This window comes from Neovison vison, chromosome 6, assembly GCF_020171115.1.
Source record: "Neovison vison isolate M4711 chromosome 6, ASM_NN_V1, whole genome shotgun sequence".
Lineage (NCBI taxonomy): Eukaryota > Metazoa > Chordata > Mammalia > Carnivora > Mustelidae > Neogale > Neogale vison.
The window spans coordinates 157,764,913-157,786,941 of NC_058096.1; the positions used below are offsets into that span (position 1 = coordinate 157,764,913).

At 48.2% G+C, this 22,029-nt stretch overlaps 1 protein-coding gene across 1 annotated transcript in view; it reads right to left on the reverse strand.

Moving 5' to 3' along the window:
- Window positions 1-22,029, reverse strand: part of ITGA9 (integrin subunit alpha 9) — a 336,018-nt gene that overhangs the window by 291,422 nt on the left and 22,567 nt on the right. Inside the window, exons 4-5 of the mRNA XM_044252696.1 lie at window positions 16,962-17,085; window positions 4,826-4,893 (exon numbers count right to left, since the gene is read on the reverse strand). Of these exons, the coding sequence (XP_044108631.1) occupies window positions 4,826-4,893; window positions 16,962-17,085 (192 nt within the window). The remainder of the gene's footprint in view (window positions 1-4,825; window positions 4,894-16,961; window positions 17,086-22,029) is intronic.

Sequence of the window (22,029 nt, forward strand, 5' to 3'; positions counted from 1 at the left end):
TCAGCATACCAATCGAGAGTTGTATGTCTAACCCATGCCCACACCCGCTCTCTCAAACATCACAGAGTTTGATAAAACAAGGTAATCGCTCTCCTCAAAAACCTTTAAACCAAAGCTCTGGTCTGTCTCACTCTCATCTTCGTGTTCATGCCTCCTTCTCTCTCGGTTCAAACTAGACAACCTGAGGCTGAGCCTGAGACCCACAGGGCTGGGGCAGGGGTGGGGGCGGGGGAGGGCAGGAAAATAGTGTCTTCCTGGAATTCTCTGTATCTGGGTTTCCCATTCACCAGGGATGATGCCTGTGCCCTTTTGGCACTGGTCACCAGTGCCAGGAAAATGGCATCAGTGCATCCCCACCACCCAGGAACAGCCAACACAATGGTACACACTACCTAACTCCCATGTGGAATGCCTCCCATAAACAGTGCAGACCTTTTCCCCAGCTGCATTTATTAGCAGAACCTCCAGAGGCACAGGGGTGTGCTTCAGAAGCCTCGGACTTCTCTCACCGCTGCAAGCTGGCACGGGCGGGCAGGGGGCAGAGGCGCAGTCGGGATCTACAACAGAAGTCTGCACCCAGACTTCTACCCGGGGTCTCCAGGCTCCCATGGCAGTGCCTCAATGCTGGGAGGTTGGCCTATGTCTTCTCTTGCTACTCACAAAGTATCTGTACCCAGGCTACAAAAATAAAGTTCCCAGGAAGCTCTCCTTTATCCTCAGTGACAGGGTGAAACTCACGTGACATCTGTAGCTCAAACAGCTTTCGCAACCCCCGGGTCACAGACCATCAGGCACCCTGGGCCAGAGTAATTGGAGGCCACAGAAGCATACCCAGCTTGCTTATCCTGTGCAGGGACAGGCTGGCCTGCAGCGAGAGCCAGCCCAAGTAACAGGGTCAGCAGGAGGGCAAGGCAGGGGAGAAGTGCTGCATGACCCCTTCAGCCACATTTCCTGCTCAGCCTCCAACAGCTGAAGTTCCAGAAACAAGAGAGGCAGTGAGTTCAAAGACCTCCTGTTTAGGGAGGCCAAAGCCTAAGGAAGCCAGGACACAGTGGCCGGGTCAGAGGATTGAGCCTCCCTGACACTAGCCCCACGACCCCCCATCCGTGCACCACGGCCCCAGGGCTATTTGCCCAGCCAGTACATGCTGAGGCTCCACGGTTCCCAGAGTATGGAGTTTCAATAGGTCCTCCTGTTCTTCTGGTCATCTGGAGCTCACACAGCCCCTGGGCTCCCCTCCACCCCTGCCCTTTCTGCTCCTCCCACCACGCCCTCCTTCCACCCAGCCCCAGTGCCCTGTCTTCCCTGACCTTCCAGCCGCCGAGACCATAATGACACCCGCTCCCTGGGAACTCCTCCTCTCCCTCAGTTCTCCATCAACATCTCTGATGTGTTCTCATTTCTGCAACGAGTCTCCTTTTTCTCCTCCCACTGTCAAAAGGAGGTGTCCTTCTCACCCCCAACCCCACCTCCACACTGACCACAGTCAGTCCCCTCTGAGAGGTACTAGAAATGACCAGATCAGAGTTTCCAACTCAGGTTGGCTTCTGTTCCCTGTATCCAACTATCTTCTAAAAACACCTACGAGTGTCCCATCCATCCCCTTACACTGCATGTGCTGAAAGCAGGCCCATTCATTTATCTCCCAGTGACTCTTCTCTAGATAGCCTTCTTTCCCCTGGGGCACCCCTGTTCTCCAGAACCCTGCTTCAAAATCTACTTCCTCCATTCCACAGTCCTCAGCCACCCAGCCCACTGATACTGCCTTTATATTCTCCCATCCCTCTGGTCGTTTCTTCTTCCTGCCCTGTTGTTTTGTAGCTGGACCACATCACAGCCTCCCACCTGGTCTCCCTCCAGGCCCTCACACTTTTAAATCCCCAGGGACCCCAGCCCACATGGCCTCTCTCTCCCAGCACTGCCATCCACGGTGTCTGTCACCTGCTTGTGGACTTTCAGGGGTGCTCTGCTGCCTCCCAGGCAGAGTCAGACTCTGCTAGACCTTCCAGAAAAATGACAGCCACAGAGACTGTACAATCTCACCGAGCACAAAGATGGAAGGAGAGTGTGAGCCTGGCATACTGCAGAAGGTATTTCAAATCAATGGGGAGGAGGAGACCTGGTGAGCAGGCCACCAGGAGAACAATCAACTACACATTTAGGGAAACAATGAGGTTTGTTTCTACCATATAATGTTTGCAAAAAGAAATCCAGGTTGTATTGAAGAGAGAAATCTTTAAAAGAAAAAATAATGAATACTGTTATGCTGAAAATAAATAAAAAAGAAAAAAACTGTAAAAGTACTAGAAAAGATCACAGGTGCATATTTTGTACTCTTAGGAGAGGGAGAGTCTTCCCGAGAAGTCGAGAATCCAGAGAGAAAATGACTGATGGATTGCAGTAATAGGACTGGGTCATGGGAGTACAATAAAGACACCATAAGCCAACTCAGACCAATACGAAAAAAATTTACAACATGTAAAAAGAGATGAGATTAGTGTTAAAGGTATCTTACAAGTTTCTAAAAATCAGTTAATCAAAAGGAAGAAAAAATAACAGAACAATGGACCAAGAACATAAACAGGCAATTTCTAGAAAAAGACAAATGGCCAATATTTGAAGAACACTAAACAACACTCATAAGCAGATAAAGGGACATTTTAGCAAAACGAGATGTCTTTATGAGAAAAATTATTACTGGTAAGAGGCTGTAGGAACGATGACACACAACTGGGGGCCTGTCGGTCGGCAAACATCTCTGGGGTGCAATTTGCCAGGATGTACCCAAATTCAGATGCTGGACAGCTTTGGCCCCAGCAATCCCTCTGCTACGTTTGTCTTCTGCGGAAACGTGTACTTGTGCACAAAGACGCTATGTTTGGGGACTTCCAGCCCCATGTGGCCAGGGGAGTCCCAAGTCTCTGAGGCTGGAGGAGGGGCATCTGGGAGGCCAGGTCATGGGTGAGGCAGGAAAGGTAAGGAGACCCAGGTGGCCACACAGAGGAGTCTGGATATCACTGTACATATGATGGGAAGACAGAGGCTCTGAGCAAAGGAGTGCCCACGGTATTTTTCTCATTCTGGGGAGGTAGCTGTGGCTGCCCTTTAGGAAGAGGCTGTCAGGAGGCAGGGCAGGAGCAGGGAATCAGGAGGGTCTTGTGGTGGCACCCTGCACAAGACAATGGTCCCCCAGGTTTGCAGGGCAGCAGGGGAGGCAGAGAGAAATGGAGGCCTCTGGGATAGGTTCAGGGAGCACAGGAAGCAGGACTCACTGATGGCTTGGATATGGGAGAGGAAATAGGAGAGAGATCTTGCTCACTGGGGTCTGAGCAGTGAGGATGATTGGTGGCACCGTCCACTGGGCCTCCCAGGGATCTCTGTGTAGACAGTCATAAGCATTGTACCAAAGCGACAGCGAAGGGATACAGTAAGAAGGAGAGGGAGCAGACAGCAGGGTCGGGGGGAAGCATGTCATGTTCATTGGTCTGAGAGTGAAAGACAACATTTCTGACTTTTCTACCTTTTCCATGCTGCTTTCTGAGTGAGATGTTGCATTGCTGACTGTCCGCTTTTTAATTTAAATAGCCATTGCAGAAATTAAGGTGGGCAGCTCTGCCCTGGATATTGCAGCTCTCTGCTGTCCTGGAGCAAGAGGAGGAGAGAGAATGTCAGAAAGCCAGGCCCATGGGCGGGACACAGTGTGGATTTTAATCTACCGTATGATGGGAAGCCACAGAGACAGGATGACAGGGTTTGATCTGGAAAGATTCCTCAGGCTGCTGTGCAGAAAACACAGGGACAGGGGTGGAGAACAGAGGCGCACTGAGGTGATGGACGTGTTCTCAAGCTAGAAAGGTCGCAGCTACACAACACCATCAATGTACTAAATACCACTGGACTGCTGGCTTCCCAATGGTCAAAATGGTCAATTTCATGTTATGTGTATTTTACTACCAAAAAAAAGAACAGATGCAGGGAGACCAGTTCAAGACCAGAAGATCTCCAGGTGATGACAAGGACTCTTCCAGAAGGGTGATTGTGGTGGGCAATTAAAGCTGTCACATTTGGGATATGCTTAGGAGGTTAAAAGAATAGGATTACAGATGAATCAGAAATAAAAGGTACTTTTTTGTTTCAGCCTAAACAACTCCATGGATGCCTGAGCCACTTATGGGACCCGGCATGGAATACTGCACACGGCAGATGATCAAAAGATGTTCGGGAAATAAGGGGCTCATGTGAAGGGTGAACTCACGGTAGGTAAGAATCACTTAAGAACCATCCCTAAAGTTGTACCGTCTGGCCAAAGATTGTGGTGGTACGTCTGTGAAGGTACAGAAGTATTCAAGTCGACTGTCCTTTGGAATTTGGAAATGGAATTTGGAATTTGGCTGAGTTATGTATGAAATCATGAAGTCTCTCCACGTAGGGAAGAACGATAGGAGGGGATGTTTAATACACCCTCCTCAGCGTCGGCAACGACACAAACTTGACTGAGCACCACTTCACCAGCACCCCTTTGAATCAGTTCCTTCCCCGGGACTCAGGGTCCAGACGACTCCTTAGAGAAATTGTCTACATAGGTTCTCCTCCAAATGAGCCTGCTCAGCGCCCCCACCCCCAACCGTGGTCTCTGGCCAGGAGGAGCCCCCACCAGCATTAGTCACCTTCCTTGGATGTCACATCCAGGGACCAGAATCTACTCCCTCCCAGCTCGAGTGTGTGGGGCCTCAGCAGCTCCATCTCAAGGAACTACTGAGACCATAATCTGCCAGGCAACCAACATTGGCAAGAGAGCAGAAACGCCCAAAGGGCGGACACCCACCTCAGTGAAGAAGCCCGCTATCCCCGCCTGGCAGGAGCCATGTTCCTCTCCGTACTTCTTCTTGTACTCTAGAGGGGAGGGAAGGAAAGAAGAAAACCACAGCCTCGTCAGTGTGTGCCGGTCGTGTGGAGGGGCCGCCAAGCGTGCTGGCCACTTCCCCGTGCACGGCTGCGGGCTGGGCCTGGGGATGCCTTCCAGACCGGGGCGTGGAAGGAAAGTCTCTGGAATCCACCAGACCTCAAAAATCCAGGATCTGGTGCCATCAGGCCGGAGACAGCCAAGCACCCCAGTGGACTCCCTCCACGCCTGTGGGGGAGGAGCAGCAGCAGCCATGGTGATTAAGTGGGAGGCCAGTGGTAATTATTTCATTTACTTCAGAAAGGATGGAGAGCCCCAGTAGGAAAAGGAGCTGAAAACATGACCCTGTGTGGAGTCCCCTGGAGGACAACCAAGCCTCCCAATGTGACGCTCCACAGAGCTGGAGGCAAGATGATTCCTGCCATCCAAGTAGACAGTGGCCAACGGAGCCTGGGGCTACAGGAAGAGGTTCCCCGCTAGACCTGCTCCAGCACTCAGTTACACCATCCCTGCTGGTGTGCAGTGATGCCACACACTGACAGCTCCATCCTCTGACGAAGGGGAAGATCTCTCCAGGTCAACAGAAACACAAATGGTTAAGTGCTTTTCCTCCACCATTCCCTCACGGTTCCCAACATGCTGACCCTACAAAGAGGCCTTCTGTGCTGGGGTTTCAAGTTGGAGGGAAGAGTGTGCAGCATGTTCTAGGCCCTGTTAGCCACACCCACTCATGCCATTCCACTGATCTCTTATCCCTGGGAGCCCATATTGCCATCTGTGAAGAGGCAAAACTCCCAAGGCTCAGAGAGGTTAGGTGCATTGCCCAAGGTCACACAGCTAGTAAATGGCAAAAGCCAAGATTCACATACGTTCACCTCTGTGGCCCATCGAAGGTTCTGTGGAGTGAGTGATTACCCAAAACCCAGGAAGTGACCAGCCAGGTGAAATCACCACATAGGTAAAGATAGAGAGAGGAGCTCAGCTGTGTGATCAGGAGGGTCAGACAGTCTGAGAGTTCAGCTCAGATAACTCAAATTAATTATACTGCCAGACGAGAGCTCATGGCTGTTCCTAGGCACTTGGGAACGCAACAAAATAACCCAGCGATCCCCCAGGTGACCCCTGGGCTCGTGGCAAGTCTTGGGTACCATTAAAGGCAATATACTGAATTTTGAAACAAAAGAAATAATATGAAGGAACAATGCAGCTGTGATTGCAACATAGGGCCACTTCCTGCCACTCTGAGAGCGTCTGTGTGAGAGGAGAAGGGGGAAAAGGGCCCTGGGGAAATATACAGAGTAATTCAGTTTCTAACAACACTCACCACAGAGCCTAGTAACATTTTCCAGTAAGTGGCCATTAACCGACTGCTAAATTACAATGGAATGTCAATTGAGTTACTCCTCTTCCTTGTGAGGGCTAAATCAGTTCCTCCCTCCTTGTCCAGTTATTCCAAGGAGAACTCATAGGCCTGCCAGAAAGCAACCCAGGGACGATGGGACTCGCCTGTTCTCTGCAAAGTCTTGCACCCCGGCTGGGAGTGGGGCTTGTGAAAGTCATAAAGAGATCGTGCATCAAACTGTCTGATGGCAAGAAATAATAAAAATTAATAGTAAAGCCTGCATCAAATAGCATAAGGGCAAGAAGGATCAAAATGTCCCAACCCGAACAGTTATATTAAATCTGGAAAGGCTGGCAAGAAGCATATTCACCCCCCACTGACTTGAGGAGTTAAATACCCAACTATAACTCTGAGGCAAATAAAACAAAGAAAATTCAGACCCCAGCAGCTAAACGAAGCTACAGTGCAGGACACACCAGTTCAGCCTTATAAATTTATGACACAAATAAGAATTACCCAGGAATCTTTCGTGTTTTAAAGAAAACAACCTCAAGGTCTCCTTTGCAAGAGGGACTCCAAAAATAGGAGATATGAAAACCTGTCTTTCTCCTCCTCAAAGTCTTGCACCTCGGATCTGAGGGTCAGGGACACACAGAAAACAGTCTCCACCCCACTGGCTTTGATTTCCTGAGACACCAGGGTCTACACCTGCCTTCTTGAGAGTGCTCTAGAGCAAGGAATCAAACCATGTGGGGCTCCTGACTAGTACCCATAACTCTGACCTCCCAGAAACTTCTAACTCTTGGTTAGCCACTTCAACTTGGAAAGAGGCTCCAGTCCTCATGCTTCCGCCCCAACCCATCACTCCTCTTCAGCTTCTCTGTCCGTGTAATCTCGCAGCACAATGTAACTGATACCCTCTCCCCATCACAGAATGCCTCTGTTCATCATAGTTGATGGTTTATTCAACACCAAGTTGAACTAATTGATCTCACGGCCCCCAACTTGTGCCAGTTACTGGTATGTGCTAGTGCTAGTGTACGAAGGGAGGGTGTGCACACGTTCCTCTGTGCACAAACTCAAGGCCCAGGTGGAAATGAGACAGGAGCAGGTACATTTCTCCAGCCACTAAGACTTGAACTCTCAACCTGCTTACCTGGGACCTTTGTGGCCCCTGCTCTGCCAGCACTGCCTTCTGTCTTCCAATCAGTCCGGTTCCCTGACCTCCACCCCCAGCCTGGCTCGGAAAGGAGTTGCATCCTAGGAACCAGGAATCCTGAGTTCTCCACCCAAGGACACCACTAACCCCAGAGACCTAAGAGTAGTGGCAGTTGTGACTGGAGCTCGACAAGGACCCAAAAGGATTGATGTTTCTGGGCTTTCAAAACCCAGATTGGCTAATTCTCCCCTAGGCAATCCCCTCTCCTTTGAGGCCTTAGGGGAATAGGATAGAATATCCAGATCCCGTTCCTGAGAAGGCAGGAGCTTTGAAAAGGGAGCTAGGTTTGGAGATAGGAGGCTGCCCCTTCCCAGTGTCCTGAAGAAACCCCCCCCACACACTGGTCACAGTCCTTCCCTCCATTGAGGAGTCCAGGCAGTGCAGGCTGGAAGGATGGGGTGGGACCTCCTCTAGTCTCCGGTGTTCCCAGAAGCCCTTTTCCTGCACACACACAGGCCGGGGGCCCTGGCGGCTCCTGGACACGTCCACGCAGCAGCCACCTGCTCCAAGGATATAGCTAGGCAGAGAGCTACAACAAGCTGGTTCCCTCCCTCACCACCAGGGAAAAAAAAAACATTTCTCCATCTTGAAGCAGCAAAGGGGAATCAAGGTCAGCATGACAGGAGCCCATTGTCCTGCAATAAACCTGACACCATTAAATCCAGGGACCTGAATCTCAAGCAAAAGATGTGGGTGGATAGGGGACCTGGAAATCACCTGGAGGAGGCAGGAACAGTTTGGAAAGCTCTGTCTCACTGCTGTGGTGGATTTGGGTTACTTGGCCTGTGTCACACAAAATTCATTAAGTTGTATGGCTCCTTTACTCTAAAAATGGTAGTATTTTCCTTGGTTTAGCTGCCAGTTTTACTAAATTCTGTCTAAACAGAAGGCAATTCAGAGAAGAGAAAATACTGGTTTCCAAATGTCACAACCCACAACTCAATACATGGGACTTACACTAATGAATTTTAATTCATTCAAGAATTAAACTGGGTGGGGTCACTTCCTGAACTCCTCCTGAAACACTGGTGGGATAAAACCAGCCCATGGAAAGATCCAGATCTACAGGTGGTATATTATTCCTTACTAATCTCTCTTCCCATTTGAGAAAGGTTCATCTTTCAAAAGTCGTCTTTCTAATGCATCAATTTTAAAAACTGTTTCTTTCATAGCTCCTGAACTTATCCAGGAACTAGAGAAAAAAAATGGGTTTCTAGTCTCAAATTATTCCTGAGGTTTTGCTCAATTTCTGAGTGAATACCAAATAATTGGTCATTGAACAATTTAGAGGACAAGTAACTTGGGTAGACAGAACTCTACTAGTAACCAGGACATTTCAACATATAAAACCAAAAAGACAAAACTGCCCACAGTTGTGAGGGACCACAGTCTAAATGTGAAGGGGGCAAAAAAGGGCAAATGACCTAAATAGCTAGGTTAGAGAGGAAGGGAAAACATTTTATCAAAATAATGGACAATTAAGCAATGGTGGGCATTAAAAGCAAACTGCACAAAGCCAGCAACTTACAATCACGTGAGAGAAGCTTTAAGGGGGAAGAGATCTCTAGAACATGTCTATAATTCAAACTCCATCCATTTCTTTTACCGATGAAGTCACTATCGCTCAGAGAGAGCAAGTAGTTTATTTAAAGCCACACAGCAAAGGAGCCTGAGGTAGGATTAAGTGGCAGGGTCCCTGCCTCCCAATCTGTTTCCCTCATACCGTCATGCTTCGTGGACCACAGTCACCGTGAGAATATTCTTGTCCTTGAAACAAATGTTTTCCATCAATGGATGAATGGATACATAAAATGTGGTATATACATCCATTCGGTGGAACTTTTCAGTCTTAAGAGAGGAAATTCTAACACGTGCTACAATATGAATGAACCCTGAAGACATCATGTTAAATGAAATAAGGCAGTCACAAAAGGACAAATAAATGCATGAATTCCACTTATTTGAGGTCAAACTCATTGAGACAAAATAAAATGGCAGTTGCCAGGGCTGGGGTGGAGTGCAGGATGGGGGACGCGGGAAACTCATGAGGATCAGAGTTTCATTTTGGGAGGATGGAAAAGTTCTAGAGATGGATGGTGGTTGCTGCACAATAGTGAGTGTATGTACTGCACAATTAGAGCTAAAATGGTAAATTTTATGCTATGTATTTGTTACAAAATTTTTTAAAATTTTAATGTTTCATAATCTTTAAATACTTTCCACCCAGAATCTAGTACCAATTTTGCCAACTCCTTACTTTAGAAGCAGAAGCAAGCTACTTTATGGGCACAAATAGCATACGTACCTTCAACTTACTGTGTGTTATAGACTAAATGCGTGTCGCCCCAAAATCCCTATGTTGAAACCACACTCCCTGGTGGGATGGTATCAGGCAGCGGGGCTTTGGAAGGTGGTTAGCGTTAGATGAGGCCACAAGCGTAGAGTCCCCTTAAATGGGATTAGTGTCTTCTTGTGAGGCCTTAGAGAGCTTGCCTCTTTCTGCTCTCCACCACGTGAGGACAAAGAAGAGTGCCCTCTCCAGACACTGATCAGGGCCTTGATCTTGGAATTCCCAGACTCCAGAACATGGAGAAATAAACGTTTGTTGTTTAAGATGCTCTGTCTGTGGTAGATCTGTTACAGCAGCCCAAAATGCCCACGCCATTATACACTGTGGTAGCTTTCATCCCTCCTAAAAAGTGACCCTGAACAGGGGACAGTCACAGCTCAGTGAGAGTCCCAGCCCAGAACTGAGGAAAAGTCACATGATGACCAAAACTAACAGACTAATGGAATAACTACCACTGGAACACAGACCATCAAACCACTACTCAGATGTGAAAGCCAAATGCTTACAGCAAGGAAAGATCTAGGACGCAGAGCAGAGAGGCCTCTCAGGAAAATGGTTATCAGGCTGAAGGGCCTCATCTGCCCACCTCCGCGCCCTCCCCCCACTGCACTTGCTGGGATTTGTCTATATTTTGTGTCTACAACTGCAAAACTACAAGAAAGCTTGTGAAGTCTCCAGTAGAGAGTCCTAAAAAATCAGAATAAAATTACCACGTGATAGGAGATTTTGCTCAGTGAAGGGCCACAGCATCCCAGTAACCACAAAGAAAACCAACATCCCAACGGAACAGGTGGTACAAAGAAGCTGCTGTTGAACTTCCATGCCAACAATCCTTTCTCTACTTCATGAGCCTGTGACCTTCATCAACCTCCCCAAACCTGTTTTCTCATATGTACAATGGGGCTAAGAATTCTTACCCCTCAAAATGAGGTCATTACTCAGTCTGAGCCTACCTGTGAAGTACCCTAACACAATCCCTGACAGCTGATAGGTAAATCTGAATCAGTTAGTTGCTCTGAGAGGAATAAAACCCAAGATACCTGTCATACAGATTAGCAATTTTAGAAGAGGAAAGTCATAAAATTTAGACATCTGTAAGGAAAATATTAGATATTATAGCTTAAGTAGTCAATAATTCCACCCAGAGTATGGAAACATAGAATATATTTGTCCCCACAGTAAAAATTCTTGGCACCAAAATGAAAGCTCGATGGGGATCCCTGAGCCCTAAGAGTCACTGCCAGAGACCTGGTCACCTCCTCTGGCCCTGGCTTTTCCCTCTAGCTACGCTTCCTCCCTCTCTCTCCGCCTCAGGGTCCCTCTCTGCCTTCACTGGTTATAATACAGAACTACATCTGTTTCTAAATTTGTTATATTTACTTAAATGAGATAATGTTTATGAAAGCTCTTTAGAAACCATAAAATCCTATGTAAATGTAGAGTTCTTTATTTAATAAAAATTTATGGGGCTTGTTCTTGAATATTTAAATGGATCAACTTAGCTTTTTATGGTTCTCTCCAAAACAAAACAAAAACACAACAAAACAAGACAAAACCTCAAGTCCTTTTCATTTGTAAATGGCTCTTGATTGATTTTTATCCCCTGCAGAGCCACAGCACTCCACACTAGACAGGAGAAGAAAACTTCACATGGGAATGGGTGATGTTTCCTTCTCTAGAAATGAGCCTGTCTTGAGAGAGGAAAAAGCTACAAGGAATAAAAGGCCAGTCACCCCGAATTAATAAGAAAGCACAGAAATCTTTGGAATCAACGGGACAAGTTTAAGGCACAGAGAAATTAGATAAATTCAGACCCCAACAATTGCCAACTTGAGAATGTTTACACACGGCATGAATTAAACTTTAGATCCTAATCTACCGAAAGGGGAAAGGAGAGCTTACCAGTAAATAAGTTGTGCAAATAGGATCTTTAAAGATATCTAAGACATTATCATCTTTTCGTGGAGTCTTTTTTTTTTTTCCTTCATGGAGTCTTAAAGTCATTTTTGTAATACTCAACTTTCTACCTTCCCTTATCTATTCATTAAAGCAGGATTTGCCAGAAACCTTCTCTATTACGGCACTTAAACTAAAAAATTCGTACTTATCGAGTGTTCACTCTGAGCTAGGCACCTAATATACTCAAATACCTCTTCAGTAGGTTAATCTCCCCATTTTACAGATGAGAGCACTGAGGCTCAGCGGGTTTACCCAAAGTCACCGAGATAGAGCTATGCGTTCAATCATGGGAACAAGTGAACTGCTCAGATTCTGAAACTGGGTCTAACATACGGTGGTGCTCTCGTTCCGCTTCTTTATCAGTGTTTCACCTGGGACACTTTTGGTTAGTTTAGCAGAGCTGTTTCCAATTTTTCCAGATTAGTGAGACTATTTTTGTCACAATAAAAAGACAACCTGTGGGGCGTCTGGGAGGCTCAGTCGGTTGAGTATCCAACTCTCGGCTTCGGCTCAGGTGGACCTCATGGGTCATGAGATTGGGCTGGCAGTGGGGCTGCATGCTCAGCAAGGAATCTGCTTGAGATTCTCTCCCTCTGTCCCTCCCCCCATTCACATGTGCACTCTCTAAAATAAGTAAATAAATGTTTTAAAAAAAAAAAAAAGATGACTTGTTTACAGCCCTATTCCTGCCAAGCTCTGGCTTCTTGTCTCAGCGGCTCAAGGGCAAAGGATGAAAGAAATCTGTGTGCCTATACTATATATATATATATATATATATATATAAACAAGGCACTGACTTAAGAGCAACAGGTTTCATAGAGATTACAATAGTTCCCACCCTCCATGTCGTCCCACTGAACTTCTCGTCTTCTCACACGCTCAGATAAAACCAAACAACATCTGGTAGTAATGATGCTGTTCTCATCTCATGCACAAGCTAAACGGCTGACTTAATGGTATGCTCCATTGGTTTATTCTACATTGTGTCCGAAAGTCATCTTTGTTTCCCATTCCCTCTACATTTCCTGGTTCCAAACAGGATACTCTGATAGCATTTCCCACCCAACCAGAAACAGGAAGCACCTGAAAAGTCACGAGAAAAATGCCTTTGTGCCAAAGACCAATGTTTTAAGAATTCAAAAGTTCAAGACAGTCTAGACACAGGCCTATAGACTTCGAGGCTTTCATCTATTAAACCAACATTGCAACATTCTGAAGAGAGCACAGGTGAGCCTCTGGGAGGCCTACAATGAGAGAACAATGTGTGGGTTTTCTGAGCACATCTCAATTTTCTCAGGAGCCCCTGAAGAGAACCCCCAGAGGTGACACAATGGAGGTCCAGCCAGAGGCCTGAGGCCAGAGAGACAGAAGCATGGAAGAGCGGGCCCCCAGCAGGCCTCCCACACTCCTCAGTGGTCCTTCTGCTAGTCCACAGTGGACACACTCAGAGGAAGCAGGGCCCCTTCCTCCCTTTCCAGCACCCACTGCCATGGCCAACAGCAGATTCCCACCATGCTTCTCTTCCAGGGCACTTCCTCAGCTGCAGACTCAAAGTGGCATCCATTTCTCCAGGTGTCACATGAAATAAGCTGTCTTCATACCATGTAGAGCTTGGCTGCCACTTAGGTCTTTGGGGAGAAGTGCCCTGCGGAACACACTGGCATGAACTTCTCTCCCCGCACAGCTCTCCCGCGTGGGAAACATCCTATTTCCTCTGTTTCCCCTGCAGCTGGGGAACTTCTCGAGAGCTGGGGCTGTCATTTGGGTTTTATTGATGAGGCACTTAAGATTATGTGGACTCTGTTCCTAGCAGACAAATTAATCACCCCACAGTGACTAACACACATTTGCCTGGCATATAGTATGTTAGCACATAATATGGAGTATCAGTATATATACATGTGCTTAGTGTGCACAAACACACACACACACACATTGGGCACTAGTCTAAGAATGGACAAGTTTTAACCCTCTTCACAGACCCCTGAGGTAGCTGAGGCACATTCACCAGGGTGGAGCCAGGACTTTAATTCTGGCTGTTGGGGTCCAGAGCCTACGGCTTTTGCCACCGTACTACATTGCCTCTCCATTGCATGGTACACGAATAACAGAATGGAAAAAAAAACCTAGCCTTGAGCAAGCCACACAACTCTAGACCTCAGGAAAGAAGGCTCATCAAGATGATATTCAAAAATCTTATCAAATTCTGAAATACTTCTGTTGTATTGTACTTAGCGGTCATGTGATCCCTCACTTGGAACAGAGAGCTTGGGACACCAAGTTTTTCCACATTAAGAGAAAAATACAGTTGCTTTAAGACCCAAGTGCCCAAGAATGGGAGGCAGACATCCCCAAAGCCAGCAGAGCACAGGCAAGGGTCTCTAACTGGGGACAACATCCTTCATCTTGCCAAGCCAGTCTTTTAGAGATATCTGAGCATCGGCCACCCCTTGCCTCCTACAGGAACTAAAACCACAGAAGCATTCTCCTCAGTGCCCCATTGTTCTAGGGGCTGCTCTTAGAACCCAACACTCCCCAGCCCCATGAATGAGTTAGCACATGGAAGTGTGTGTGTGCCCATTGGAGAAGGAGGACTAGGCAGGGGTACCACCATTTTTGCCATTTCTTTGCTGGCTCCATTTGGCCATCATTAAGTCAAGGAATAGTTCAAGAACAACCCTGGCAGCCTGGGCTGATTGTCCATCCACTGCTGTGTGAGGAATCTGGGATCATGAGTCGAGCCCCATGTCAACTATGACTGCCTAATGACCATGAAATGTCTGTGACAAGTAACAAGCGGTTCCCTTCCCACTCCGACTCCCACAGGTCAGCTGGGCTTTGGCTGGTCTAGTTGGGTTCTGGCTGCAGGTTCAGAGTAGGTCTGTTCCACACGTAGCTCTTCTGGGCCAGTGAGCCCTAGGGGGCACATTCCATGGTGAGGGTCACAACCACCCAGAAGGGGAAGAAACATATGAGATCTCCTAAGCCCCCCCCTTGTGAATGAGGGATGTGCAGAGCAGCCCTGAACTGAGAGGAAACTGGACCCTGCTGTGGCTCCTCCTTGGCTCACGTGGGCTTCCACCTTCCTGTCAAGCATCAGGGGCCCCACCCACACCCTGCCACCCTCACCATTCCCAGGATGCAGCCTGGAGGCCAGCACCCACATCACCTGCTGGGGGGCCTTCCCTGCCCCCACACACAGCAGGACAGAATGGTGGAAAGACTCCAGCCCCTACACACCTCAGGTGGGTAATCCCAAGGTGTGTTCTCTGCTAGCCCCAGAGCTCCCCAGAGCTCGCGCCCCAGCTGCCCATGATGGTAACTTGTAGGTAGCATCTCTCAAGGGCTGTCTTCCCTCCCTCTTCTTGCCTCCCATAGCCCCACTGGGTCTTCTGGAATGACCTCCAGAAAACTACACATATTCAAAACCCAAGTGAAGAGAGTTGTAAAGATGACATGAGAGAGGGTGTCAAGTCCCCCAAACCAACACTGGCCCAGTGCTGAGCTCACAGCTACTTAAAACAACACATCGTGCACAAGTGTGAGCCATGGTGGCCACAAGCTCCCACCTCTTCAGAGGTCTGCCCTTCCACGTTCCAGTGCTTACAGTGGGATACGGAGCAAACACCAGGGACAGCAACATATCCCTATTTCACAATATGTCTTCTGGGAAAACCAACATCCTGGTCTTCTTGCACAACTGGTTTGGATTCAATCATCTTTGTTTCCGGTACTCGTATCAATTCCCTCTCCTCTCCCCAGGCCAATGAGCTACCCACAGAGTTGTGCCAGGAGCTTCCCCTTTTCTTCCTGGGGTGGGACAGGGGGGCGGGAGTAAGGAGTAAGCTGGGGTAGTCAAAACACAGCCTTGACCCCTTGTTGATTTATTTATACTATCTGTCCGTCTCTGTCGGCAGACTACATTATGTCCATTTTTCAGAAGTTTTTCTTCTGACGGGGGCAATACAGAGATAAACAGGGCTGGAGTTCAATTTCCCCACATGGTCCAGCCACAGCTGATCAAATGTGGACACAGAGGAAAAGAACAAGGCTCGTCCTCACAGAAGGTCAGCGTTCATGCCCCCTACAGGGGCCCTGCCCGTTCTTCCATGAAACTGCTGCACAGAACACCTGTTCAGGGCACCCGAGTTCCCTTCAGGGCCCTGGAGGGTCCTCCAGGAGGCAGAAAAATGCATGTGTCTAGAGAGCAGTTCTCAGAACCATCTTTGGTGGCCTCAAAATTTTGAAGCCTGGGAAACCCCAGGGAGGCCCAGAGGAAACGTGGACACAGGCTGGTGAAGACTTCAGTCCAAGCAAGTAAATTAGAAGGAGGATTAAAATATCAATAGCACAGCACTTAGAGAGGGAACAAGTGCTAGCTCCCTCAGAATTAGGCAAAGAAAACCGGAGTGTCCAAACTCTAAAACCAATGAAAAGGCGAGCGTTTCCTGGATCCTTAAACCTCAAGTTCAACTGAGCTAAATAATGATCAGCTCAAAAAACATTTTTTAATTAAAAAGAAATCATAATGATCATCTCAGTGGTGTTTGGAGGTTTTAAGCAGGGAGACTGGAAAATACATTTCCCTCCCAAGATCCCAAGTGCCCTTGGCAAAGAGGTCCTCAAACTGTCATGACAGTATGTGGAACAGATGGGAAGGAAAGAGCCTTGTGATGTTAGGGAATGACCGAATCCTGGGTTTCGGGATTCCCACTGTCTCAGGACATTTGTCCACAAGACGGTCTCAGGAGCCTTAAGACCATCTGGGAGCTTGGACCGTGGAGACCATCGAGCCAACCTGAATTTTCAGGCGAGGATATCGAGGCCCAGAAGAGAAAGCAGCTCTCCTAAGGCTGCACAGCATGTGGCAGTGCCAGAAAACCAACTTCTGCCCGACGGCTTGGCTGAGGCTTGGTGAATTTTAGACTAAGACTTCATATAGCTCAGTGCACACCATGAGCTCTGGGGCAGAGATGGGCAGGGCTGGGGCTAGGCGGGGTCTGAAACGACAGCCCCTGCTCACCCCCATTCCTGGGCAGAGCCATGGGTGCCAAGAGGCCAACTGGGGACTCACTGCTGCCCTCCAGTTAGAGTTTGGAAAGCTACGGGAAACGGAGACGATGGGAGTTGTTCAGGGTGCCACGGCAGGTGTGGGGTGGGGGGGGTGGGGGGGATCAGAAGTGCTCACCTTCATAGCAAGGGATCAGTGTCCTGCCTTTGGCCTGGAGGTTGGACGGAATGATGTAACAGAAGCCGTGGGGCAAGATGTGGTCTGTTTCGTAGTAGATGTTCTTCCAGCGGTGGGCACAGGCCTAAAGGACAGAGAGGGGGTCAGAGCAGGAAACTCAGCCCCAGGAGGTCCCAAAGCAGAGCATTAGCAATGCCAAGTGGTTCCACAAGAGGAGGGGGCAGAGGGGTCAGAAAGCCATCCTCCCTCCCGCCCAGCCATACCTTGGCTCCAGGTGCTGTCTGAGACATCAGCAACCCATACAAACACAAACATGCCCCTGGGAAGCTACTAGGAAGAAAAAGGAAACAAACACATAAACAAATAGGGGTTGTCCCTAGTGCTGAGGCCTGGGGAGGAAAAACCCGGGGTTATGGGACAGAGACTCTGGGGGTGGAAAGGACAGAGTTTAAGGGGGAGAGCACCAGCTACACTCAAGGGTGCAGTCATTGGGTGCTGAGGAAGCACGTGAGAAAGGCTTGGAGGTTCAAGGGAAAGGAAGGTCATTGGTGGGCTGGTCTGGACTGTAGTGGGAAGAAAGAGATCAGCCTGCTCTTCATTCCTTCAAAGCAAGGGGTCCTGTAGACCTTGACGACTAGGACTTTGGTGGACGTGCAGAGGAAGCTGATGGGTGAGTGGCATGATCTGCATTACAGTGTAGAAAGACAACACGGCCACTGTCTGGAGACCGCAGGTGGGGAGTAGACATGAATGTCCGGGTGAGAATGGATGCTGGCCAGGCCTGGGATGGGGGCAGTGGGGAGGAAAGGAGGGAATGGCTTCAGGGTGCAAGCTGGGGGCAGAGCTGATGGGCCCTGGGGAACCACCACAGTGACAGAGAGCAAGAAAGGCAAAGAAAAGGGAACCAGGTCAAGAGAAGACAACCCCCAAAACACATCCTTGAGGCCCTCAGGCCAGATAAGTATGCTAGGCGTGCCTCACAGGAGCATTGAGTATTCACCCATCAGTAGTCACCCATCGAGTATTTATTGAGCACCTACTGTGTGCAAGGCTTTCTGCTAGGCCCTGATGATACAGCAATGAACAGTCAGAGAACTGGGTCAGCCTGGTGGGGGAGACAGACTCCAGCCCTCACAAGGCTGCTGGATGGCAGGACACACATGGGGAGTTCCTGTTTTGAGCTGGTTCAGGGCAAAGTAGCAGGCTGAACCACCGCCCGTATTTGACTGTTTCTGCCTACAGAAAGATTTCAGCATGTGCACCATTAACTAGAAGTAGATGTTGATGGCTCTTTTTTCAAAGTAGATGAACATAGAGCAAATGCTCAAATCCCAAGTATGCCACTTAATGAGCTTTGACAAAGGTGTACACTCATGTACACAGCCCATAAACAAGATATAGAACATTTCCATCTCACCCCAATGTTCCCTCATGCCAGAACATGGTTGGTTTCCACAGGCAGGTCAGGGAGGGCTACTCTGAGGAGGGGCCGTCTGAGCAGAGGCCTGAGTAATCAAAGGAATGGCTAGGAGGGCACCTGGGAGGAGGTTCAAGGCAGAGGGATCCGAGGTGGGCTATCGCTTGGCCTATGTGAGATGAGGCCATTAGATGGATAGACAGACGCCATAATTAGCTCTCTGACAGCCTCTCAGCACCAGGGTCCAACAGACCCTGGAATGGGAGCCCGCGGCAGGAACGTGGCCTGGGCACATCCTTCTCCACCCACCAAAGACACCCCCAGCCTCATATTCAGACATAACTGCCCACTCCATGTATGACCACTCATGTCCAGGCATCCACAAGTTTGGTCGGGGTCCGACCTGCTCACTCCCAGGGTGTGCCAAGTTCTCGTGCACATGTGCCATTCACTTCCACTCCCTAGCCACTTCAGTCTGGCCTACAAATGTATTGCCTTAAAATACCACATTTTAAAATAATCAGTTTTTAACTTCTTGGTTTCTCTCCTTCAAATGCACAACAGGCCACAATGTTCAGCATTTCTATGGCCCATGTTTGACTTCTTCTGCCACACTGGGGGTGAGCACAGGAGTCCAGAATTCCTGCTTCACATGTGGGGACCCCAAGTGGGCTCAGAACCAGCAAGTGCTACAAACAGGACTGGAACTCACCCTTTCAGGGCCCTCCTTGTCTCACTAGAAAACACTTACCATTTTCCATTTAAAACTTCTACTTCCTGGGGTGCCTGGGTGACTTAGTGGGTTAAGCCTCTGCCTTTGGCTCAGGTCATGATCTCGGGGTCCTGGGATCAAGCCCCACATTGGGCTCTCTGCTCAGCAGGGAGCCTGCTTCCCCCTTCTTTCTCTGTCTGCCTCTCAGCCTACTTGTGATCTCTCTGTCAAATAAATAAGTAAAATCTTTCAAAAAAAAGAAAAGAAAATTTCAATTTCTTGCCTGAGGAGCCATCAAACCCACTGCCTGAGATAGCTCTGGTGGCTGTTGGGTTCCCAGCCTTATCCACAGGCACCAATACCCCTGAAATGACCACTCTAGGACCAAGTGAAATACTCAGGGCACCCAGTGAGAGGGGCCTCTTTGGGGCCCTCAGACTGTCCTCTGATGAAAGTCACGGCCTGCCAGCCTCTCTTCCTTCAAAGCAACAGCCCGTAGGACCCCCCCAACAAGGCCACTCTGCCCACAGGCGAAACTACTGGAAAGGTGAATTTGCCCACACACTCACTGGCTCTTGCCCTAGGACATTAAATGACATAAAACAAATTTCTTAATATTCCTTATATTGCAAAGCGTCATACCTCTGCACTTGATACTGTCTTGTGCTCACTGCAGGTTTCTCAAGGACCTGTACAAATCTGTCACAAAGCCCGTAATCTCTCCACTCCACCAAGCAGTTGATTTTTTCAAGGTTTAGTTCTGACTCAATTCCCTTGGCTTGCAAGCCATCTAGTTGGCTGGCTCCTGTAACTCCTATTTTAGCTTATAGACTCAGGAAAGCCCTTGGCTTCCAGGGCTTACTGCATTTTATTGTATCTCTGGGCCGGAGGGACAGTAAAAAGAGGCGGATGTTTACCATGAGGCCTGCTGACTCTTCTAAGGAAGGATGTTCTGCATTTAATGTCTAGTTTATTGTCTCCTCATTTGTTTGTTTTTTAAGTGCCATAAACTGTTTAAGAAGTGATCTTGAAGAATTCCTAGAAAATCCAAATATTGCATTTCACAGTAAACTAAACTAAAATTAAGGCATTCTGTGAGGTCAGAGATCAAAGTGTCAAAGCCAGTATGCATGTAGGAAAACAACAAAGAGTATTTCTGAATATAAATTATAGAAAGAAAAGACTGTTTATCCCTGATTATCATTATATATACACACACGCATGTCAATCTGACTCCTAAGTTAAAAAAAATTCCTAGGGACTGTCTCCAAAGGATTACTAACCCCATCAATCTCTCTAAATGAGTTCTGCTGTGAGGGAGGAAGGGGGGCAGATCAGGGAAGAACAGAAAAAGAAGAGCATTCTCTAAAAAAAAAAAGCAGAAAGACCAGCCAAACTCAGATTCCAAATAATCCTAAGAAAGGGGAGGAGGGTCTACCTTCACCCCAAATCTTAGAATCTGACATCTTTCCAGTTATAAGGATGGTTGTGCTTTTTTTTTTTTTTAACTTCCAAAAAATAAAAGGAGAAAATGAGCAAGTTTTATTTCAAAAGTCTTATTTGTTATATGGAAGTAGCATGTCCTTCCTGGGCAGGCAGTGTCGGGGGGGGCAGGGGGAGGGGGAGTGGATCCTGGGCCTCTCCCAATGGCTCAGCCACAAAGGCACGTAGGTCCCCACCCCACCCTCTTACACAGATGGCCAGAGCTATGACCACGCCTCAGGTCCACCCTGCACAGTCAGGGCCAGGCCCTGGGCCACCGGGAACAGTGGGTGGAGGGGGTCAGGACCACGATGCCACAGAGCTCCCCTACCCAGCAAGTAAGTGCCCCCCCTTCTGCCCCCTGCTCCAAGGGAGGAGGGAGTAGCCTGGAAGGCACAGGAAGGGGCTTCTGAGGTACTGGGAAAGTCAATTCTGAGAATGTTGACCCAATGACAATCATCAAAGTGACACAAATTATTTCTATACTTTCTTGCATATGTTTTAGCTCCTTAAAAATTCTCTAAACAACAACAACCAGGAAACACAGCAATAGAAGTAAATGCAGAAATGGACCCTGCAGCTTTGAAACAGCAGACAGATGAGAAGCAGTGAACAGACAGGGACTGCCCTGGCATTTGGAAAGGACATGACCTAGAGCCAAGAACACGGTTGCCACCAGAAACAATCCAGATGCTTCCATTATTTGTCGTCTGAGCCTTGGAGATGACTGAAAAGCAGAACCACCAGACTTGACCATTTTGAGATGCCCTCCCAAATTAAAGAAAAGAGTCTGTGCCTATGCCAGGTGGGCTGGGTGTTTACAGTAAGAAATGATTTCTTTTTCTCTACCTCTTAAACTGTCATCTGCACACGAGCAATGCTGGGGGACAGTGCTGGGTTCAGGGCAGAGAAAACATCATTGGTCAATGAGACACTTCACGCCCTGACACAGCTTTCAAATTCTCCATCTGTTCTTTACTCTGAATCAGCACCAGATGCTGTATGCAAAAAACCCAGCCCACCTCCCCCTCTTCAAACCCACCCTGGAATCCAACATTATGTTCCTTGGGGATACAGGTCCCATGCTCACACTCCAGCTACCTCCCGAGGGTTTAAAGGTGTTTGAATAACACCTGTCTTCCTGTGTTTCATTTTCAAATACGCAGAAAGCCTTGACAAGAGGACTTGACACATTAAAGAAAAAGCAAGTGGATAAAAGTCCTCTAAAATGTAAACATGGGGGGGGCCTGGGTGGCTCAGTGGGTTAAGCCTCTGCCTTCAGCTCAGGTCGTGATCTCAGGGTCCTGGGATCGAGCCCCGCATCGGGCTCTTTGCTCAGCAGGGAGCCTCCTTCCCCTCTCTCTGCCTGCTTCTCTGCCTACTTGTGATCTGTCAAGTAAGTAAAAAAAAATAATAATAAATAAAATGTAAACATGGATGACATTACCACTCCCTGT